This window comes from Pholis gunnellus (assembly GCF_910591455.1).
Source record: "Pholis gunnellus genome assembly, chromosome: 16".
Taxonomy (NCBI): domain Eukaryota; kingdom Metazoa; phylum Chordata; class Actinopteri; order Perciformes; family Pholidae; genus Pholis; species Pholis gunnellus.
This window is the reverse complement of record NC_136543.1, coordinates 14983056-15003719: the sequence shown is the minus strand read 5'-3', so window position 1 is coordinate 15003719 and position 20664 is coordinate 14983056. Positions and strand designations below refer to the sequence as shown.

The following is a 20664-nucleotide window of genomic DNA, read 5'->3' as shown; positions in this document are numbered from 1 at the left end:
ACACGTGGTGCTCTACAACACAATGTGAATTAACAATGGCGATTTAGACCTTGTAATTAGCTGCATAGTTCAGTTAGTTTGATCAGTTCTTTGGTGAGGGGTTGGGCAGTCACAGGTGAGCTCATGGTAAGTCAATGAGCAATTTGAGTTTGTCTCTACCACTTCCTATTGGGAAGCCATCTACCACATACTTGCTACCTCCAAGTCTTACCAAAATAGTAATAACAATTTCATAATATAGCATTTGAATGATTTTACTCTGACAACAGATTTTGGATGAATGTACAATATCAGACAATTGGTGTTTGAGTTATGTTCACTGCTGCATTTACTTATCAATTTCTCCCATTCCGTAGCACCATGTGGTGGGAACCTGGCGGGTCCTAGTGGGCTGATTCTGTCTCCAGACTATCCTGAACCTTACCCGCATGGAAGGGAGTGTGACTGGACAGTTACTGTCACACTGGACTATGTCATCGCTCTTAGCTTCAACCAGTAAGCTTTAGTAGCGCACTAATTCCAACATTTCTGTCTCCGACATATTTGAGTGTCCATGTGTGTTTATTGATATTGTATCCTATTGCCTCATATGGTAACATTGTGTTATTTTCTTATTTAAATTGATGCCAGTGAAGTGTCTTTTTACCTTACTAAAGCTCATGCTGCGATGTCTACTTATGTAAGTTGTATTTACACTTCTTTAACCAGGTTCAGCTTGGAGCCCAGTTATGACTTCTTACATATCTACGATGGACCGGACTCCCTCAGCCCTTTACTGGGTAGTTTTTATGGCACAGACGTTCCAGATCGCATTGAGAGCAGCTCCAACACACTCTTCTTGGCTTTCCGCAGCGATGCTTCCCTCAGCAGCAATGGATTTATTCTCCAGTACACAGGTGGGCCCCGTTTTGCTTAAAGGAGGTTGAAAGACTAAAGAGTATTTGGCTAATTGGACAAAACTATCAAGCAAGTGGAAACTCACATGTTGTGTATTTTTGTGAAGGTGTTTTTTTTATTCTCAGCTTTTGATCTCCAGCGTCTTAAGATTCTGAGCAAAACAGTGCATTTTAAATAGTACGTGAAGCTTTATCCCCTAAACAATTCATGTGGTAAAATTCTTCCTCTGGCAGAGTGAGAATGGATTTACCCTCTGCTGCTTATCGACCTTGCATATTGTTTCCTTTTAACTTTCTCTTGTGTCTAGTCCAAAGCGAGTGAGATTAGTGGTGTGAAAATTGCTTCAGCTAAAGAACGGGATGTGCTGCAGCGTCCTGATCACCACCCTCCCATTTGTGCTCATGTCTGCTTTGGCTTCATTATTGATCTCTACCTCCTCTCGTAGCCCGAGTAGCACATTATGAAAATGAAAAGCCGACAGCATGTGTGCTTTTCATTTTTCTAATACTTTGTGTTACTCTGCACTTTTTTGATCAGTGCTTTACAGCTGTCTATGCTTAGCAGCATGTTGTTTAGTGGACCCACATTGTTTTGCCTTACTCAAGGTGCTCTGTACTGTTCCGTGGCGGGGAATGATCGCACATACTTGACGGACAGCCAGTTGGTTTAAGGATAACACAACACATCTGTGTTTTCTGCTCTGGTGTTTCAACCTCACAGGATAACGCCTCAGTGCCCGTACGTTAAAGCCTTTTCCGAACAAATATGCAGCTGCTTAACAAACTCTAAATTAAAATGGGCATCTTCGTTAAGGCCTTTGCTTGAGAGAACAGTGTTGAATCTCCCTAAATCTCCCAGCCTCAATTAGAGCTGTTTAAGGTATCAGACGTTTAACCGATTCTAGATCGACCCTGAGCTCTTTCGTCCTTTGGCTCGCGTTGTGGTGTGATTTGATCTATACAAGCAATTCAACTGATTTCGGAACGCTGCCTGTTTATGCAGTGCAGCGCCGTGATTCATTTGCGAAGTGTACATAAATGTATTGAAGCACATTGTTTTGTTAAGACAGTGTTACAGAGTCTACCCCTTAACGCACTCCCAGCAATCTTTCCTGCAGTGTGTGATAGAGTGTGCGATATTGTATGGCCAATCTGTTGGGGCAGATGGACTCAGTGTGTGGCTCAGAAAAACTCCCTCTCCCCACTTCCAATTCTCCACACTAATGAACCATAACCAAATAATACATAAATTACCTCCTCAGTTTCAGACAAACAACATGGCACGATGCATGTTTGGCTGTGGACTTGGATCTGGTTGGTGAGGAAGCAAGCAGGTTGACATGTTGGCCCAGCTAGTATTTAGTGAGCCCGCCACTGAAAATTGCATTACACAAAATCTGCCTGAGGTGCTGTCAGCCTCTTTACCAAGCAATCGTTATGTCTTTCTGTTTCCGTGTTTCTGGCCATGTCTGATTAGGCTCTCTGGAGAAATATGTGGGCAAAAACCTGCCATGCCTGAGCCACACTTGAATATCACACGTAGACACGGACATGGTCAGATACACACACACACAAGTACCCCTGATACTCGCATCTGTCTTATCCAATCCCTTCACTAACTCCTGGGCTCATTTTCACTTCGCATCACATCACTTAAAACTCCTTTGAGTATTTTCCAAAACAGATGATGCCACTAGCACAATTTCCCCTCACGCGATAAAGCTTCTTAAATTGGCCATCTTCACTGTGGTGACCGACCTTCTCACCACTAGCCTGGGTCCAGGGCCGGTCCACACCTAATGCCTGCTACATCCATCACGCCTCCGCTGTCTCTTGACAGGTGTGCTGGTTTAATGGAGGAGGCGGCAAGGGAAGGTCCAGGTCTACATCAGACTGTGAAAGGGCTCAACCTGTCTAGAACAGGTGCTCTAGGAGACAGACCGCCGACAGACCACATGCCTGGCTCCAGCACTCTGTTCAGCCATGAAGGGCAGCCTCCTGTCTGGTCAGCGGGTCCCCAGCTTTCATCTTAGAAACTAGGCATTTAGCCAAGGTGCTATGTGTACATTTCATCATCAATAAATCATGAAAACTTCACTCAGACAAAGACTTTGCTGTAATTACTGGACACAGAAGATTGATTTTGGATGCAATATGCTTATTTAATAGCACAAAGGGAATTTGCTTGATGGCATACAACAGAAAAAAAGGTTGCAAATAGAGCCCCACTGTACTGGCAGACGGTGGAACAAGAAAGAAACCTAATATGATCATCATCTCCAACGTGTTGGTCGTCTTCAGTAAAGGTAGACTGAAAAGAAAAACGGAAAAGAAGTCGAAGGGAAGTTACACTCTATTAACACATTATCAGCTCTTTGGGTGACCCCTGAATAGTCGACTATTCAGTGATTCACTCTAAAGAGCCTGATATGAGTACAAGGCTAACAGTCGCATCGTCTCCGTGGCGGGAAAATGTGGTTATGAAACAAAGGATCATTCCGTTTGGGCTATGTGAGGTTCACGTTCGTTTTACATGGAATTCTTTGGTGTCTCCCAACTAATCATGATATATAGCCTGTCTTGGTGTAAATATCAGCCAATTAGTACCACTGTTTTTAAGAATTTGGAAATAACTATTCTTTTTGTGTGTGAATAAATCACCATGTAGATTAAGATACTCTATCCAAATTTGCTGGAACATAAGAGACCATCAATCACATATGCATGTAATAATCACGATATGACGCTCCGTTTCTTTGGACAGCATTGGGTCTATGCACACACACACACTCACGCAAACAAAAAAACAGAAACATTACTCTGAAAAAACAGCTTAGGAATAGTCAAATTATTTTGTTCTGGTTACTATTTTTCTGTAGATAAATAAAGCTTTAAAAAGGGAGATCAATGAGCAAAAATTGTTTGACGATTAGTCAACCATAGTCAACTTGTCCAATTAAATTATTTGTCATTGACATGAATAATTAATTCTGAGACGGATAATGAAATAACTTTTGTAAATACTATTTGCATGAGAAAGAAGAAAATAGCCGTCTTTGTTGATATCCCTATTGACCTTTACAAATACGAACATGTTTTAAGTGTTTCCTCCTTAAAATTAGATTTCAGTTGGTAGATATTGATGCTCATTTTTCTGAGGCACGGAATTGTAAGTTTTCTCCTGATAAAAGAAAACATTTGACTTCCCTTCCCTTTTTGTATGTGCGTGTTAAGTCATCAAATATTGACGTTTGCTGTGAGACAAGAGTGAACTGTGTATAAGATTGCAACTAAATTACTTCGGGCATTTTTCCCTATGTCTATTTTAGCTGTAAGGTTGTGAAGAGTGCCAAATTGACAGGCCTCCTCTCACATGCACATTTTCAACCTAAGAACAACGTGATGGTAGATTGATCGAGACATCTTTCTTACGACCTCAGGAGTGGTGATTGATATGTGGTTACATACAGTGTGTGAGTGTGTTGAGGCCCAGTGTCTGTGTGTTCGCAAGAGAAAGCTTGCGTATGTGCATTGTCTTCTCTAGTTGACTGCACAGCCAAGCGTGGTGTGAGAGGCGGTTGTGTGCAGTCAGCAGACCTTGGGCCAGAGCGTGCCACTCTCAATCAGCTGCCTGTCTGTCTCCCCAGCCATACATACCTCGAGCAGCCACAGATGAAAGGGCACCGTCAAGGGCTACAGAGAAAAGTGGCAGTCAGTGAGATCTATTTACTGAAAGAGGAAAGCACAGGGTTGTGGGAAAATGGGAATGAGCGCAGAAAGCGACAAAGGAAGGAAGTGAAAAATGTGAGAATATAAGGAACCTGAGGCAGAAAACAATTTCTATTCTAGTAGCACCGCTGCAGCTTGATGCAAAAAAATAAAATCATTTTTTATTGAATACCAACACACATTCCCCTCTGTCACTGATTTTCCACCGTGTTACCTCTCTCCACAGAGAACCCCAGGGAGTCTTGCTTTGAGCCGGGCCTGGTGCGCAATGGGACTCGGGTGGGCGCCGACCTCAAGCTGGGCTCCGCCGTCACCTACCGCTGCGACAGTGGCTACACACTAGAGGGAGACCCAGCCCTCACTTGCGTCACAGGGGGAGACGGCAAGCCGAGCTGGAACAAACCCAAACCCATCTGCTTTGGTAAACACTGACATCTGGAGACAGCTGTTATAGGAACACAAACCACTTATAGATTTATCACATGCAAACATGCATGTGTGATCATGTGGATTTTGCACAGAGCTATGTCCTACAGGTATATGTGTGGAGCTGTGTGGGTTTTGCTAATGTTAATACATGTGAGGGTGTAGCTTTAATTTAATCGCCAGTTTTGAAGAGAGCGTCGTATTTTGCATATCTGCTCCTCGCACACGCGGCACAACCTGCGTCATCCTGGCTTTTCTCTGACATTCCCACGACACGACTGACACACGCTGTGGATATTCCCCTGGTAAAGCTGGTAAAAGATTTCCGGCACCACCGTATCTGGCGCTCACAGTGTGAGGCCTCAGTTACATGTCAGGTGGAATACAAGTACACACCACGGCTTTTTTTTTACACACAAGCAAAGCACACTGACGTATATGGGATCCGCAACTTGCACAAAGATTAGAGCACACGTAGAGCATTTGTAGGGGCTTTAAGCAGGAGAGGAGATTCGGGCCTGATCTCACCCAGGCTAACCCAGAGGGACACTTGGAAAACATTGCAATTTCACTCTGGCAAACACCAGGGACATCTTCCACCCAAAACCCAATCAGACAAGAAAAGTAATTTAGGAGTAATAGAACGGGGGGGCGGGGGGGGGGGGGGGGGTTGGAAGAGCAGGAGGTAGTGGAGGAATGGAATCGTGCACTATTGGCTTTAGACCTTCCTTCTCTGTCTGCCCTGTCTCTTCACGTCTCATCTCTGTGTCCTTCTCCAGCTCCATGTGGTGGACAGTACTCCGGATTGGAAGGAGTGGTCTTGTCTCCTGGTTACCCTGGCAATTACAGCAGTGCACGAAGCTGTCTGTACTCTGTGGTGGTGCCCAAGGATTACGGTGAGCCAAGGAAGAGCACTTTATTACTGGATTGGTTCATTCTATCCAAGCAACCTTTTTATTTGTGCATTTTTGTGTTTGCGGGGGGTAATTATGTGTGTTTATTTAAGATGCAGTTATCCTACAATGCACAAAATGCCCATATCAGACTCAAACAATGCTCAGGTGCCCGACTAAATTCCACATATTCTTGTACTGCGCAAACTAATGAAAGCAAGAAAATAACTTTTGAGCTTTTTTTCCTCACACCTTATTAGTGGCAGAGGTGTAGGAGGCAACAAGTTTGTGGAAAACTTGTAAAAGCTCCCACACACATTGTCTTGTATTGCAATTAAAGTGCTTTAGTCTGAGGTTTACTGAATGCAATTGTTTTTTTCATATTTTCCTACACACAGTGATTGATGGTTCCAATATCAATTTTGTCTTGTTTCCATACATATATTTTCACATTACTTTGGTAGAGCAATTTAATCACTATCTTACACACCAGGCATACAATCTGTCTGTCTCAGACACACACACACACACACACACACACACACACACACACACACACACACACACACACACACACACACACACACACACAACCAAACCAAAAATTAATTGGTGTCTGGAAGATCCAGAGTTTCCGGAGTTTCACTACATTTTGGCATTTCCATCTTAAAGGTCACAGCTTGCTTCCAATATGTAATCTGATACTGTAGGAGCAGCAAATTATTCAGAAAGCAAAACAATGCAGAAGTGTGACACGGCTCAAACATGCAAATACAGAAGCAAAACATGTTTCACTTAGTTGCCCTCGAAGTCTCCCGGCTTGTCTTTCTCTCTTTTTATCCCCTGTTTCCTTTTCTCTTTCCTCAAGTTATCAGTATTGTGCCTCTCTAAGGGGAAGCTCAAGTCCTATCATTGTTAAATTACACCAAACAGCAGACGTCGGCATGTGTTTTGGGTACTTAACCCTGGTCTTTTGAATGTCGAGGTCATGATGCCCGTTCAGAGCTCTGGCGCTGCTCCAAAATGACTGGGCACCCATTCTTCTTGGACCCTGTCGGCAACATATTTTACTCAATGGATTCAAAGAGTGAGAGGGAATTTAAATTATGAAAGTCCCACATTTGCATTTTCCTGGAAGCCACAATTATTCTCACCTCCATTCTTGCCGCTTCTCATTAGGGCTGATGCACCTGCCCTAATAATAGACTATTTTCCTCAATGCAGAGGACAGGGTGGCTGTCACTGCAACCACTGGCATCTCTTATCATTAGATGGAGATGAAGAGGACGTACGTGTAAAGGAAGCCAAGCTGAGTAGGAGCAAACAGACGCTGAGTCATGTTTAAGAGTAGCTGCCGTTACACCCATTACAATACAAGTACTCTGTCCCCGCTGCCCTCTCCCTCATCCTCTTCATCTCTTCTCTTCAACGTGCTATATATAAGCAAACTAGACAAAGATGAGATGTGAAAGGACTGAATATGAGCAGTGGTATCGGTAGAAAGGATGAAAGCACCATCACGGAGCTTTAGCCGCACATTGTACAACAGTTTGGCTGTCATTGCCAAAGCCTTTCATCCACTGACAAGCAATCAAGCCCAGGCAGGATTGTTGATTTAGTCGTGTAATGTCATTTTTTGGTTGCATTGTCATGACTGGCAGTATTATCCACTTCGCTTTAAAGAAAACATTTGGATTGAAATTGCCGTTGATAATATTTCCTTTTGAATGAGGGTACTACAGAGTATTTGTCTGTGTTATTTTGAATGGCTTTGAGAGTTTCCAGTGTGACTGTGCTGCAGCAACACATTTGAGCTCATTTCAATTTGCTCTGATGTCAATTTTCTGTCCATATCTGTCTTTTCTAGTGGTCTTCAGTCAATTCGCCTTCTTCCAGACAGCTCTGAATGACATCGTGGAGGTTTATGATGGGGCGACACAGCACTCCCGTGTTCTCAGCTCCCTCTCTGGAGCGCACACAGGTACCCAAAGAAAAATACACTGGGTAGCTACTGTGGGGGATGTTTCATCAGATACTAAACTTAAGGGGGGTGGTTAATAGAAGCTATTTACTTTGAAATGCAGGTTGGCAAGACATGAATCCAACACACTTGTACAGGTTTTTATATTCAGCACCAGTATTTAACAAATCAGCAAAGGAGATTGGGCTGTTTGATCGCCTGGCCATTCATTTTTGACATGACAGGGGATTAAATATAATGTTGTCTAGACCGTATCCCTTTGATAAGGATCCAGTTAAACTAAGGGACAAATTGCTGACATGGGCAGAGCTGCCGTGGCGGCAGGTGGGCTCCAGTGAGCTGTAAAACAATTCAATAGCAACAACAACAACTTCAGAGTCACAGGGATAACATATCGGCAGACAGGCTCAAGAAGACTCACCTGCACATACACCTGAACTGGTGTTAAACAAGCACATGTCAACTCTCAGGATATATGCGCATGCAGGTATGTACGCAAACAAGTGCGCTCACATGCACACACTCAAACACCTGTGTGCCAGGTTTAAGCAAGAGAAATGAGATAGGGGAAAATTACATATTTAGCATTAAGACTTAAAACAAAGACACCTTCTCAAAACTGAATTAACATAACCGCAACTATCATAAATATGAAATTACAACCTTAAAGCATGGTGGCTCAACTTTTCAGCTTGCATGCAACAGTATCAGCTTCAATTTTACAAATCGTAACTTTATTTTTGTCATTATTTAAAAACAATACAACATAATCTAACAAACCTCTCGTGATTACTCACAGTGGAATCAGTTATGGTGAGAAAACTCTGTTTTCCATTAACAGCAATGATATAGGAACATCTGTTGACAACTCTCTGTCCCAAACCAATGCTAGGACCTTAATTCTGCCTTCAAACCAAAAACATTACCTCAATTAAATCATTACGCCATCCAAGCCAAATCCTAATTTGAGTTTTTTCCTTGAACCTAAAGACACAATCAAGGTTTCAACTATATCCAAAATTGCCAACAGAACAGAAGTACAGCCCATATTAACGAGAATGAAATAAAGCGGTTGTGTATGAGAATGGCAAGTGATGATAAGTGAGAAAGGGGAAGGAGAACGAATGATTTCGGTTCTAACAGTGTTGTGAAATTGCATATGACAAATGTCACAGCTGTATTGATGGGCTACAACAGAAATAGCTCGAATAGTCGAGGTTCAACCTTTCAAGAGGGGTGGAGTGGAAGCGTGTGTGAGTTTAGGGCAGCTCTCCATCTCAACCTGCCCTGTGGCTTGACAAAAGCAAAATGATTACTTTGGTTTGTGTCCAGAGTAGCCTCCGAAAAATCCAGTTTACAGCTCAATAAACAGGCCGCTATATTAAATGAGGACTCCTGGCGGCAGGTTCACAGAGCTCTCTAACCAGGCATGGCAGAGCAGAGCTGACACACTTTGGCAAGAGAAGAGTGAGTTTAAGCTCACACAGGCGGTGCAGATGAAGAACTTGTGCACACAGGCATAACTAGCTTGAATTAGGCATAATCACAAATGGACCAACATACACATCTGCAAGCTTATAAAGCGAGAAATTCAACCAATACGGTCTAATATACAAGCTGTCATTATGTGCAATAAACATATAGCCGGTAATGAGTATTTCAGTGGCTGGCAGGATATGATTGTCACGCATCGTAAATCACAGTCGTCAAAACATAAGGGAAGTTTCCTCTGATTATCCTGACCCTGAATAGCATATTGCATTAATACAGTCTCAGTAAAGCATCCAACAGTAAAGTGTCATTACTCTCATGTGTGGTGAGGCAAATCCCTAATTTTGAAGAGTAAAGACATTGATTATGAATTTTTCCGAGGCAGTGGTGACAGACAGAATGAAATGAGGAAATGGAGAGTTGAACAAGAAAATGATAAAAGGTGGGAATTAGAAAAGACAAGGAGACGGCATGTAGGCCGAAACGACACAAGGACGGAATCAATAAATCAGTGATATTTATCTAAATGCTAATTTTTGTATTAATTCAAAAAAAGGCAATTTTCGCTCTCTTGGCCATGTGTGACTAGTGAGTCTTATTTCAACTACATTTAACTTTGAACACCGTTGCTTCTTTTGTTTCAGAGCAAGCATATTGTTGAATAAATGCAAAGCACTCATTCAGAAAATGTCTTATTCATAAAAGTCTCCGACTGTAATCCGCACAGGGCTGGACTTTAAACCTGTTTGAGTTGTGGTTTAGCAGCTGTGGCGTTAATCTCTGACATCTGTTCACCATGACTGCTGTATCTAAACCAGAGCATACCAACAACTGCCGCTGAATGTTGACTCCTGCCTTCCAGCCAAAGTCATATTTGTCCTTATAAGTCTTTCATACGCATGCAGAATGGTTTTAACGTAGTTTGGAGCTGAAAGGTGACCAGAGAGTTCACAGGCTGCATGCTGAAGTCTGGATAAATACCTTCCCCGCACAGCAAATTATGAAACACTGTCACCATGACAGCACACATCAAGGGCTTCTAATAAACTACCCAGCATGCCTTGGGAATCCGACAGTGGAGCTCGCACAATCACGGTGAAGCACGGAGATAGCCATTGGAGCCATCTCCGTACACGGCACCGAAAGGCGCAGACATGTTCATGCCCGCTAAAACGCCAGCTAAACATGCATACGCAGGATAGACTCACTGACACAGACACACAGATGTTGCCTCTGGGTTTAAGCACGTCTGACTTCCACTACAGTGTGACAGCAAGCAGACACAGAGTAATGAGATCCACTGCAGAGAGCAACACACTGAGAGAACGAGACCGTGGCAGAGACAGAGATGCTCACACTTTGTGTCTTGTTCGGCGTCAGTCAACAAACAGGTTTCCACCACAGTAGAGACATCATGTGGGTGTTTAATTACCCTCTGAGCTGATGAATGTAGCAGGTGATCATAATATTGTAATTTCAATGAGAGTATATGAGGATTTGATTTATGGTCACAGATTTGACATTTTGGCACAGATACATGTTGAATGATTTTAATTAATGAGGAAATATTTCACTGTGAACATACAGGCAGCCCTGTAAAGTATTGAACCCCGAAATGTTTCGGTAAATTGTCGACAATTCAATGTTTAGTTTATGGATATGGTATCATGAGCAAACCACGCAACAAATTACATTTCAGTAAAAAACAAATTCAACAATCGAACCACAAATGAAAGACCAAATCTGCTGTTCCAAAACTGGACCTTGGTCTTTAATTGTGATGGATGGACAGCCACTAAGCCCTTGTCAGGTGACCTTAGACTGCTGCCTGCACAGTATGCTGTTAACACTTCCTTAATGTCAGCAGGAGCTTGATTGTGGAAGGCCTCGCAGGTGATTAACCCAACCGTGAATTTGATTATGTATTAATGTACAAACTGTGACTTAAAACTTTTCCCCATCACAGGTGAGTCTTTGCCGTTAGCAACCTCCAACCAAATCATGATCCGCTTCACCTCCAAAGGCCAATCCAGCTCGAGAGGATTCCACCTGGGCTACCAGGGTAAGTGTTTACACAGGCAAACACAAGCACACTCTACTGTGCTGCTTCTTTTGGATTACCTCTGTTCTAACAGTCCAATTACCAACTTTAATTGTTGAGTTATTTCAGAAAGGATTCCCCTTCGTCCACTATTTCAACTGTGATCTGTGTGTTTGTGTGTGTGTGTGCGTGTGTGTGTGCTCTCGAGCATTAACACGGTAGAATTATAGCAGTCTGTTGAAAAGATTGTGATTGAACTCTTATGTTCTTCTCTTCCCCTAAGAGAGACTTTTATCTTGAACTGAAATGACATTTCCTTCAGATATCCAAAGGCAATATCAGCTCTGGAGCAAGTTTAACGAATAGATTATGATTATTTTAATAAGTAAGCTGAAGGAACCATGATACAAAGACTAAGCAAAATGACATATTTCATATTATTTATTTGGGACACAGTCTGATTATTCAGACAGTGACACCCTTAGTCACTTCTAAAGTAGCACTTTATAAATGAACCACTCGATCAAGTGTTGAAAAGAAAGAAAGTGTTTGGAAAGACGTATTGTTAAAGCTATCGTGAACTGACTCTACTCAACGGGCGTTATAGCCTTATTTCTTCTTGGAAATGTCACAGATAAGGACTTCAAATCAACCCCTGTAATCACGCTGTTTATCACTCTGTTTCTCCCAAAGCCGTGCCACGGACCAGTGCCACCCAGTGCAGCTCAGTCCCTGAGCCCAGGAATGGCCGCCGTATGGGTAACAACTTTGCCGTTGGTGCTGTGATCCGCTTTGAGTGCAGTCCAGGTTACATGCTGGAGGGGCCGAGTGCCATTGAATGTTTGACAGTTCCCAATGCCCTGGCCCAATGGAACAGCTCCATACCCAGCTGTATAGGTACGGCACGAGTTCTCAAATACAGACACAAACACACTTTTTTTTTGTTTGTCTTGCTTTCTTCCCTCATTCATTTGTTTGTGTCTTACATTGTTTCCTTCCCTCGCTTTCTTCCCATCTCTCCTACTGTCTCTGTGTCTCTCCCACTTGATTGAGTGTAAAACTCTTGTTACTACAACACAGATGCGAGCTGCCAGCCTGTAGCGATTCAGCGAGATTCAGGCATGCAGTACACAGGTGGCAGGCTCTGCTGAGGGTCACAAATACACACATTCACACACACACACACACACACACACACACACTCTCATATGGAGATATCAGCATGTACTTATATATACGAAGGAACGCTCTCACTCACACACTGCAGTACATACAGCTGTAGCAGATGCTCCTATGCTGTCACCAGATGTGTAAATGTGCTGAACCAGTCTAGTATAATGTGTGCTTGCATGTCCAGGTGGCTAAGACTCCAGTTTAATGATTCAATTTTAATGAGTTCTAAAATCAGATTTTTCTTAAAACAAGCTGAAAATGTACCAAGTAAGAAACTATTTTATCCTTGTTTTTTTTTTGCCTTACCTGTGATCTTCATCCGGTTTTCCATGATCCTACTATCAGAATCACATGAATGTTTGAGGAAAGAGGATTAAGGAAGAAGATTAAGCAGTATTAACATATTTGTAATAGTAGTTAGTGTGCAAATGTATGCTTGTATGCATATACCTAATCTTACTCTTGCTGCATCTTTTTACATCCCATCTGTAGCCATTTTTGGAACATTGGTATCCCGCTCATCCCTTTTTTAAATCCCTTTCTCCTGCAGTTCCATGTGGAGGCAATCTGACCCATCGAACTGGCACCATCTTATCTCCTGGCTTTCCTGAGCCTTACCTCAACAGCCTCAACTGTGTCTGGAAGATCACTGTTCCTGAAGGATCAGGAATCCAGGTTTGCACAACAAACTTTCTGCCTGGACATCCACGTTATCCTGTGTGACCGAATTGTAATAATCAGATCGGAGTTCCATTTTGAGTAAATCAGAGATTACATCCCTCCAAAATACAATCCCATATTTCCAAACTACATGGAACCAAAGGAATTAACACATCGTTTGTAGTCCACAAATGTTGAACTATTGACTTACAGGCATGCAATATAATCGAGACATTTAGATTCATGTTTTTCTATCTCCCTGCCGTCAGCGTGATAGTTTTAGATTGTATCCATTAATGAGTATTCTGAGGCTAATCTGCAGCATATATGAATTAATAGCTGTATTTTAACTTTAGCCTCGAGCCTTTACAGCTATGCACGGTCTTGACAACAAGCTCCAGTGTGATGATGTGTTTTACCTGCTTACCATGGGCTAATTAATAGAAATACCAACAGTACATCAAGTTGTAGCATTTACAATTCTCAGGGTACAGGACAGCTGCTGCATGATAAAGACTATAGACTTTACAGAGGATCCGAATTTAATTCGGCAGATCACTATACCAGAAACTTAAGATTGCACAATTTGAAAATTAGGAAAGGTGTATATAATTGCCTGTTCAATTACTTTACTTTTCTTTCTTGGGAGTTAATTCAGTTTGCATATTCTTATTCATTGAAGCACGTGTGATGGAACTTTACCGGGAACCTGTGCAAGGTCCCTGTGGATCTGCCGGAAGGAAAGTTTTTAGGCTTACGCTTCAGCCTCCGTGGCTAATGACCTCAGTGCAGTCCCTCGGCTATTAGCTCCTCCACGTCAGCCGGCTGTCCTTGCAGGTCAAATACACGAGATGGCCCACAGGCACACTTAGCATGCTGCACTACACACTAACATCTCAGTGGCTTAGAGGTGAAATAGACCGAGAATAAGAACAGAGAGCTGGCTGCGCACACACTCTCAAGGACAACAGCATGCCACTGGAACGTATACACACCGGAGTGACAACGGTGTAGTTTGGAAATGATATACGAGGGTTTGTGTTCTTTGGACCACCACTGCACACCCAGACACACACTCTAACTCGTTGCAAAAGGGTCACTGCCTGCGCTTCCAAAAATCTGACATGCTCACTGTAGAGGGTTTTCTGCTCTGTGTCTATGCTGCCTGCAGCTGAATCCTCCTCATCCCTATTATTTAGAGTCCACCTCATCTCTTAAACACGGTCATTGTCTTTCCCTCTGTTGCTTCCCTTCTACCAGTTAGCAGCGACAACATTAGATTGGAGTATCACGATCCAGAAGAGAACTTAAAGGAGCGAGGTTCCTTGCCGGCACATTTGCCGTGGCCCCCCTAATGAAAGATCAATCCATGATCTGCGTTGTCTCCCCGGGATCCACCGGAGCCCCTACCGGCCCTTTAATTGGCTCGTATCTGATCTATAACCATCAGAGGCAGAAGGAGAGGGCTGAGTAATGGAGTGAGCGGGAACAGAAAGGGAGGCTTTGAGAGTAAAAGGATGGAAGACAGAGAACAAAGATATAGTAGATGGCAGTGTAGCCCCCTTTCTCACATTTGTAAATGGATAACACATTTTATTATTAGCTCCTTTCTTGTCTTCCAACCACTCAAAGCGCTGCACACTACATGCCAACGTTCACCCATTTACATGGTCATACACTGATGGCAGAGGTTGCCATGCAAGGTGCCACCTGCCCATTAGAATCTGAACTAATGCACATTCACAGACAGATGGCAAAGCCTCTGGGAGCAAGTTGGGGTTCCATATCGTGCCCAAGGACATCTACATCCAGACTGGAGGAGCCGGGGATTGAATCATCGAACTTTCGATTAGAGAAGCACCCGCTCTACACCTCTTTTTACTTTCATTTGTTAGGCTATTTTATTTATTTAGGGTTAGCCTCCCACTTCCTTTGGTTAGTATTCAACAGCAAAATAAGTTTTATAATCCATGTTTTTGGCAATCTTTGTGAGAATCCAGAGTGCTATTCTTAAAGGTTGTGGTATCTTATTTTTTTTTCCCTCAAGTGTTGTTAAGGGACACAGAGACACTTATTTAGAAGTCTCAGTCTGCCTTTCTTTGAAACATATTATCCATATCCAGCGTTCTCTGCAGCTGTCATACAGTTTTCTTCAATTCAAATCCAAGGCCCACCACTTGACTACAGCGTTCCAAAAGGATGTTTGCAATAAATAAAAGCCAGCAAAAAGATAGTATATTGCACAATGTCTATTCTATTGAGGATTCTGAACTTGCTATTTGTGATGTCCTCATAGCTTTATTCATTTCAAATGTTTAACCTTCTATATACTCTAAACAGTTACTTATATGCACCTTTAAAGGTACTCTAAACTATTGTGTTTTCCTGTGAAACATGTTGTGTTCTCCTACTAATGAATCCTCAACCCTTAAACCTTATTATTGATGTCCATACCCATACACACCCTTGATCCTACTGTTACTGCTCTGCTCCCTCAATCCCAAACTTTCGCCTTCCCTCTCTCAGATCCAGGTAATCAGCTTTGTCACAGAGCAGAACTGGGACTCGCTGGAAGTGTTTGACGGAGGGGACAACACCGACACCATGCTTGGCAGCTTCTCAGGTATTGCTGTATATTTGTTCATATGTGTGCATTTATTTTCTTGCACGTTCTGAATCCTGTTTTCAATGTTTATTCCCACCTCAACCTTGGACATAAAACACTTAAAAATCACTCATACACACCTGCCAAAAGCATAGTCGGACCAACATAATAGCCTAATCAGTTTTCACAGAGCAGAATACAACCTCTAACACATATTGTATTTGTTAAACAACACGTACTGTACTAGAAATGGGGGGCCTCGTGTGGTACAGTTGGCACTGTAACATTGATTACATAGTGGAAACAGGCAGAAGATGTAGTCTTCGGAGAGGTTCAAAAGTCCAAAGGGGTTGAGCTTCCCCAGGAAAACCTTGGTACAATTCTACAAAGCTTGTCCTTTTCTGTGCGGAATTGAATTGAACCTATGTTTACAGTATCTGTCTTACTCCCCTCATAGTGCGGATATGGCAACAGGGAATTCTCCCTTTGTTTGTTCTTGGAACCTGACCAAAAGTAAATGTTAGATGCACCCTGAAGTAAAGAGATGAAAGAGAATTGCCAGGCCCACACATTTGAGTTATTAAATGACCAATTTTAGGTCATAGAGTATCTGTAGAACATGTGCTTTTATTGAGGGATGTTTTATATCCCGTTTTGAGGAAATGTGTGAGTGCATACCCACACATTGGAAGATACAAATTGCTCTGTTCTTTGTGTCATTAGTAGGTCACACTATTATGCATCTGCTTTCCCAAATATCCTAATACACCTATGCACAATCATCCATGCATGCATTTTTGCTGCATGTACACACAGACACGCACAGACACGCACACCCTACAGTCAGCAAATGTAAAAACAACACGCTTTTGAGCTATTTGCCAGTAGCTTATACAGTTAGTTATGGTCGGCCTATGCAGGAGATAGCGTTGCTAAACTGCACTATTAATCTTCACCCCAAGGCACCACGGTCCCAGCTCTCCTCAACAGCACCTCCAACCAACTCTACCTCCACTTCTTCTCTGACATTAGTGTGTCTGCAGCTGGATTCAGGCTGGAATACAAAAGTAAGTAGGAAAAAAAACTGTTCATGGTACTTGATGTAAAGTACTAATGCCCTGAGGACAAGTATTAAAGGGCCAGTGTGCATTAGCAGAAATTTAAAACAACGTTTTTGTTAGTGAATAATCACCTGAAACTAAGAATTGTTGTGTGTTTCCCATAACTTCGAATGAATGGTTCATATCTAAAAAGGAAGCGGGTCATTTATACAAAGTCTGCTTTAGTGAGCAGCAGAGTGCAAAACCTTGTACTGCAAGCTGCCGTCTGACTTTCATTGCTTCTAAAGTAGGCTTGTGTTATTCTGGATAGGATGGCCTGTAAGCGATGCACGACATAACCACTATTTTTGACATTTTCACATTTTTCATTGTGATTTCTAATCGTGTCCTTCATGTTTGTGTATAGTTATTACATTTCCCTTACTTTTTCGCTGTTCATGTTGTCTTTTTTATCTATTTCTTAGCGGTGTCTCTGACCAGTTGCCCAGAGCCGCTTGTTCCTATGAACGCCATCAAAGTTGGGGAGCGTCTTCAGATGAATAATGTTGTGTCTTTCCATTGTGAACCTGGATATACTTTACAGGTAATATCTCCTAGTTTCTGATATGGTCGAGACATAAGTGACCCGTTGATGCTTATCCTTTTTTGGCCTTTTTTTTGTTTATTTAAAGTTCATCTGTTAATTTTTCAACCTCACTGAACTGTATGCATCTAAATGATAATGTGCTTAGCTCAGTGTTTTTTGCTAAACATGTTAATGTCATGATATCAATGGATAATTATTTTTGATTTATCTCTGTCATCCACCCTTGGATGTTATGATGCATGAACGTTTTCCCCTTAAGTTTCTCAAATACGTGTAGCAAAAGGCAGGAGAGGTCTCAGGACAGGTTTCCTCCATCTGCTGCCTATAAGATGTGGTTCTATACTGTAAACTATATCTGCACAGCCTTGATTTGACTGTGTTCTGCACATCCTCCAGAGCTTCCACTGTAGTCATCTGAGCTCCAGGGCTTCATCTGGGTTCAGATCACACAGTTACCATTTGAGAGTTCCCCCTCCCTTCTACACTACACAAGTCCTGATGGACTTGTCCAATTGCTGTGACAGTTTAGTTTTGTTTGATTGCTGCAGGACAAGAATCAGATTTGAATAATAAATGCAGGAATAAAGAGGCTAAAGAGGAAATTAAGATATCATCCCTCAACCTTCAAAGTATTTAAAGTCTGTATTAACCATTGCAGTATCAACCCTTAAACAGCAAGACATGTACAATTGTGCGTTATGTTCAGAAGACTTCGCCAGCATGTTGTACTTGTGTCAATGCAGAATCTTATGGCTCATTCCAATATGTGCCGGGCTTTCTATGACTCAGCTGAGTCGGCCCATTATGTCGTAAAAACAATATCAATCAATATGCTACGTCAAGTTAGCTTTGAAACTCAGATGCAGAGCTTCCAGGAAAAAAAAAACATGTTGTCGTGCATATTTTGGCAGTGAAACGGTAAGTGATCGTCTTAATATGCCAGTGATGCTCACCCTCTATTATTCTCTGTCACTTCAGATAGATTTAGTCATTACATCGCCACATGACGTCATGTGGAGACAGGCAACGGGTTTGAATAATTGGAGCAACAGTTGAGTGACAGAGGGGGGAACAATTTAATGAATCGCCTGTTTTTTTGTTGTTCTTTGCCTGCTCCTTTCAGGGGAACTCACACATCACCTGTATGCCTGGAACTGTCAGACGATGGAACTACCCACCTCCTCTCTGCATAGGTAAAAATATCCTCTTTTTCTTTATGTGCCTCTATGTCTTCTCTGCATCTTTCTACATTGTTACTTTTGTTCCCTTGGAGATTCTATACCTTGCCAAGCACGATAAACAACACACCGAGCATGTAATGACTTAACTTGTGTTAAGACTCTTTGCCCTTGAATGAAAGCTGAATAGAATTACCATATCACTGCATACTATAGGTGACATATTATTACCTCAATCATTTTTGTCAATACTGTTTCACAACTCACATAAGCAGTCTGTAAAGCAGGCATAAGAAAGCCCTTTAATCCATCAGAAAATGAAGAAAATATGAGATATAAACAAGAACGCAGGGGTTATATTTCTCTATACGTTGTGTTTTTGTTTGAGATTATCGGAGCGTTGGCACTTTTAAAATGAGTTTGATATTTCTACATTGAAAGCTGGCTGCACACACCGAAGGAAACCGCATTAGGTTTCTTCTCTGTTCTCCACCTCAAGTCGTGCTCCCTGTGAGAGTGCCATGACAAACAGGTTCCACTTATTGCAACAACCTCCTATTGCCTAATTAGTTCCATCTCAGACCATGATTGGTTAAAGTCGAGGGAAGATTCATCGTGTTCACAAGCATCAGCAGTTTCCTGATTACCTCAGGCTTCTGGTGCTGCTACAGGACAACATTAAACAAAATGGTACAGCACACGGGTTCTCTTTGTGTGGTTTCACCCTCCTTTGACTTATGTTGGCTGTTTGTCCCATTTATTTCTTAATCTTACACGCAGTATTTGTCTTTTTTTCGCCCTTGCAGTACCTCTGGTTTTTTTTTCTCATTAGTCTGCAAATTCTTTACAATTACTTTCAGCATCCTTTCATCTTTTTTTTTTTTTAATTTTGGTGTCAGGATCTCTCGCTCTTTTCATCTTTCTTGATCCAATCATTGCTTTTACTCAATATTTCGGCTCCTTTTTTCTCTCCTCACTTCACTTCTTTTAGTCGAGAAAACATTTATCCATCATTCGTTTTAAGATGAAAGGAGAAGGATGAAGCGCAGCAAAATATACAGTTCAGTACACGGCACCTTAATACCTCAAGTAGAAAGAAAAGAACTCCAGAGTTACTTAATAGTGAGATAGATGTTCCTATTCGAGTCTTTGTATGTCAATTTAAACAATAAAATACATTTTACAATTTTAGTCTTTTTTTTAATTGAATTCAAACTTCAACATTGTTTTCATCATTGTTAATGAAATTGTAACAACATTGATTTCATTGAAAAATGAAAAGGGTAAAGGAGAATGTCTTTCTTTAAACATGTAATCAAGAATAGATTGGAGCACATTAACATCTCTTTCATTTGAAACACTGCAAACAAACCCAACATGTCTTTTCTTTCTCCTTTAGTTATAACGTCAGCTTCACACGCTTTGGTATTTGAGTTTAAAATGAGTAAATATTTCACCTCTGCTTTGTTTGAACTGAAACAAAATGGACTAACTTTTCTTTTCTCATATAACATCACCAAATATTTTCTATCAGTAGTTGTTTAAGACTCCCAATATCACAAAACGAAGAGCAAGTGTTGAACCGTGTTTGTGGTATTATTAAAATCACTGTTTGCAGATGCTCATCAAAGTGTTTTTTTCTGCCCTCCGCCAGCTCAATCTGGTGGAATTCGGGAGGAGATGGAGGGCATGATTCTCAGCCCTGGTTTCCCTGGCAACTACCCTAGCAACAGTGACTGTACCTGGAGAATCTACCTGCCAGTTGGTTATGGTGAGCATCGTGAGAGGCTCTTAAAGCGTTTCCACTCTCAGGAACGTTAAATCATACAAAATTGTAGGGCTTGAGTGTGGGACGACAACGTAGTTGTTGATGCACATGTTGAACCTCTTTTGTATTTAAGAACCTGTGCTATGGAGCCTGTACTTACTTGGTAGTATTTCAGG

General features: G+C 41.9%; 1 protein-coding gene across 1 annotated transcript in view; it reads left to right on the top strand.

The window, feature by feature from the left end:
* The window catches only part of csmd2 (CUB and Sushi multiple domains 2), a gene marked incomplete at both ends in the record, with an annotated part of 202691 nt that overhangs the window by 138776 nt on the left and 43251 nt on the right, over positions 1–20664 (top strand). Inside the window, 13 exons of the mRNA XM_079176438.1 lie at positions 357–495; positions 709–896; positions 4852–5046; positions 5831–5947; positions 7812–7925; positions 11383–11478; positions 12151–12354; positions 13181–13305; positions 15817–15913; positions 16858–16962; positions 17421–17539; positions 18666–18735; positions 20375–20491. Coding sequence (XP_079032564.1) covers positions 357–495; positions 709–896; positions 4852–5046; positions 5831–5947; positions 7812–7925; positions 11383–11478; positions 12151–12354; positions 13181–13305; positions 15817–15913; positions 16858–16962; positions 17421–17539; positions 18666–18735; positions 20375–20491 — 1686 coding nt within the window. The remainder of the gene's footprint in view (positions 1–356; positions 496–708; positions 897–4851; positions 5047–5830; positions 5948–7811; positions 7926–11382; positions 11479–12150; positions 12355–13180; positions 13306–15816; positions 15914–16857; positions 16963–17420; positions 17540–18665; positions 18736–20374; positions 20492–20664) is intronic.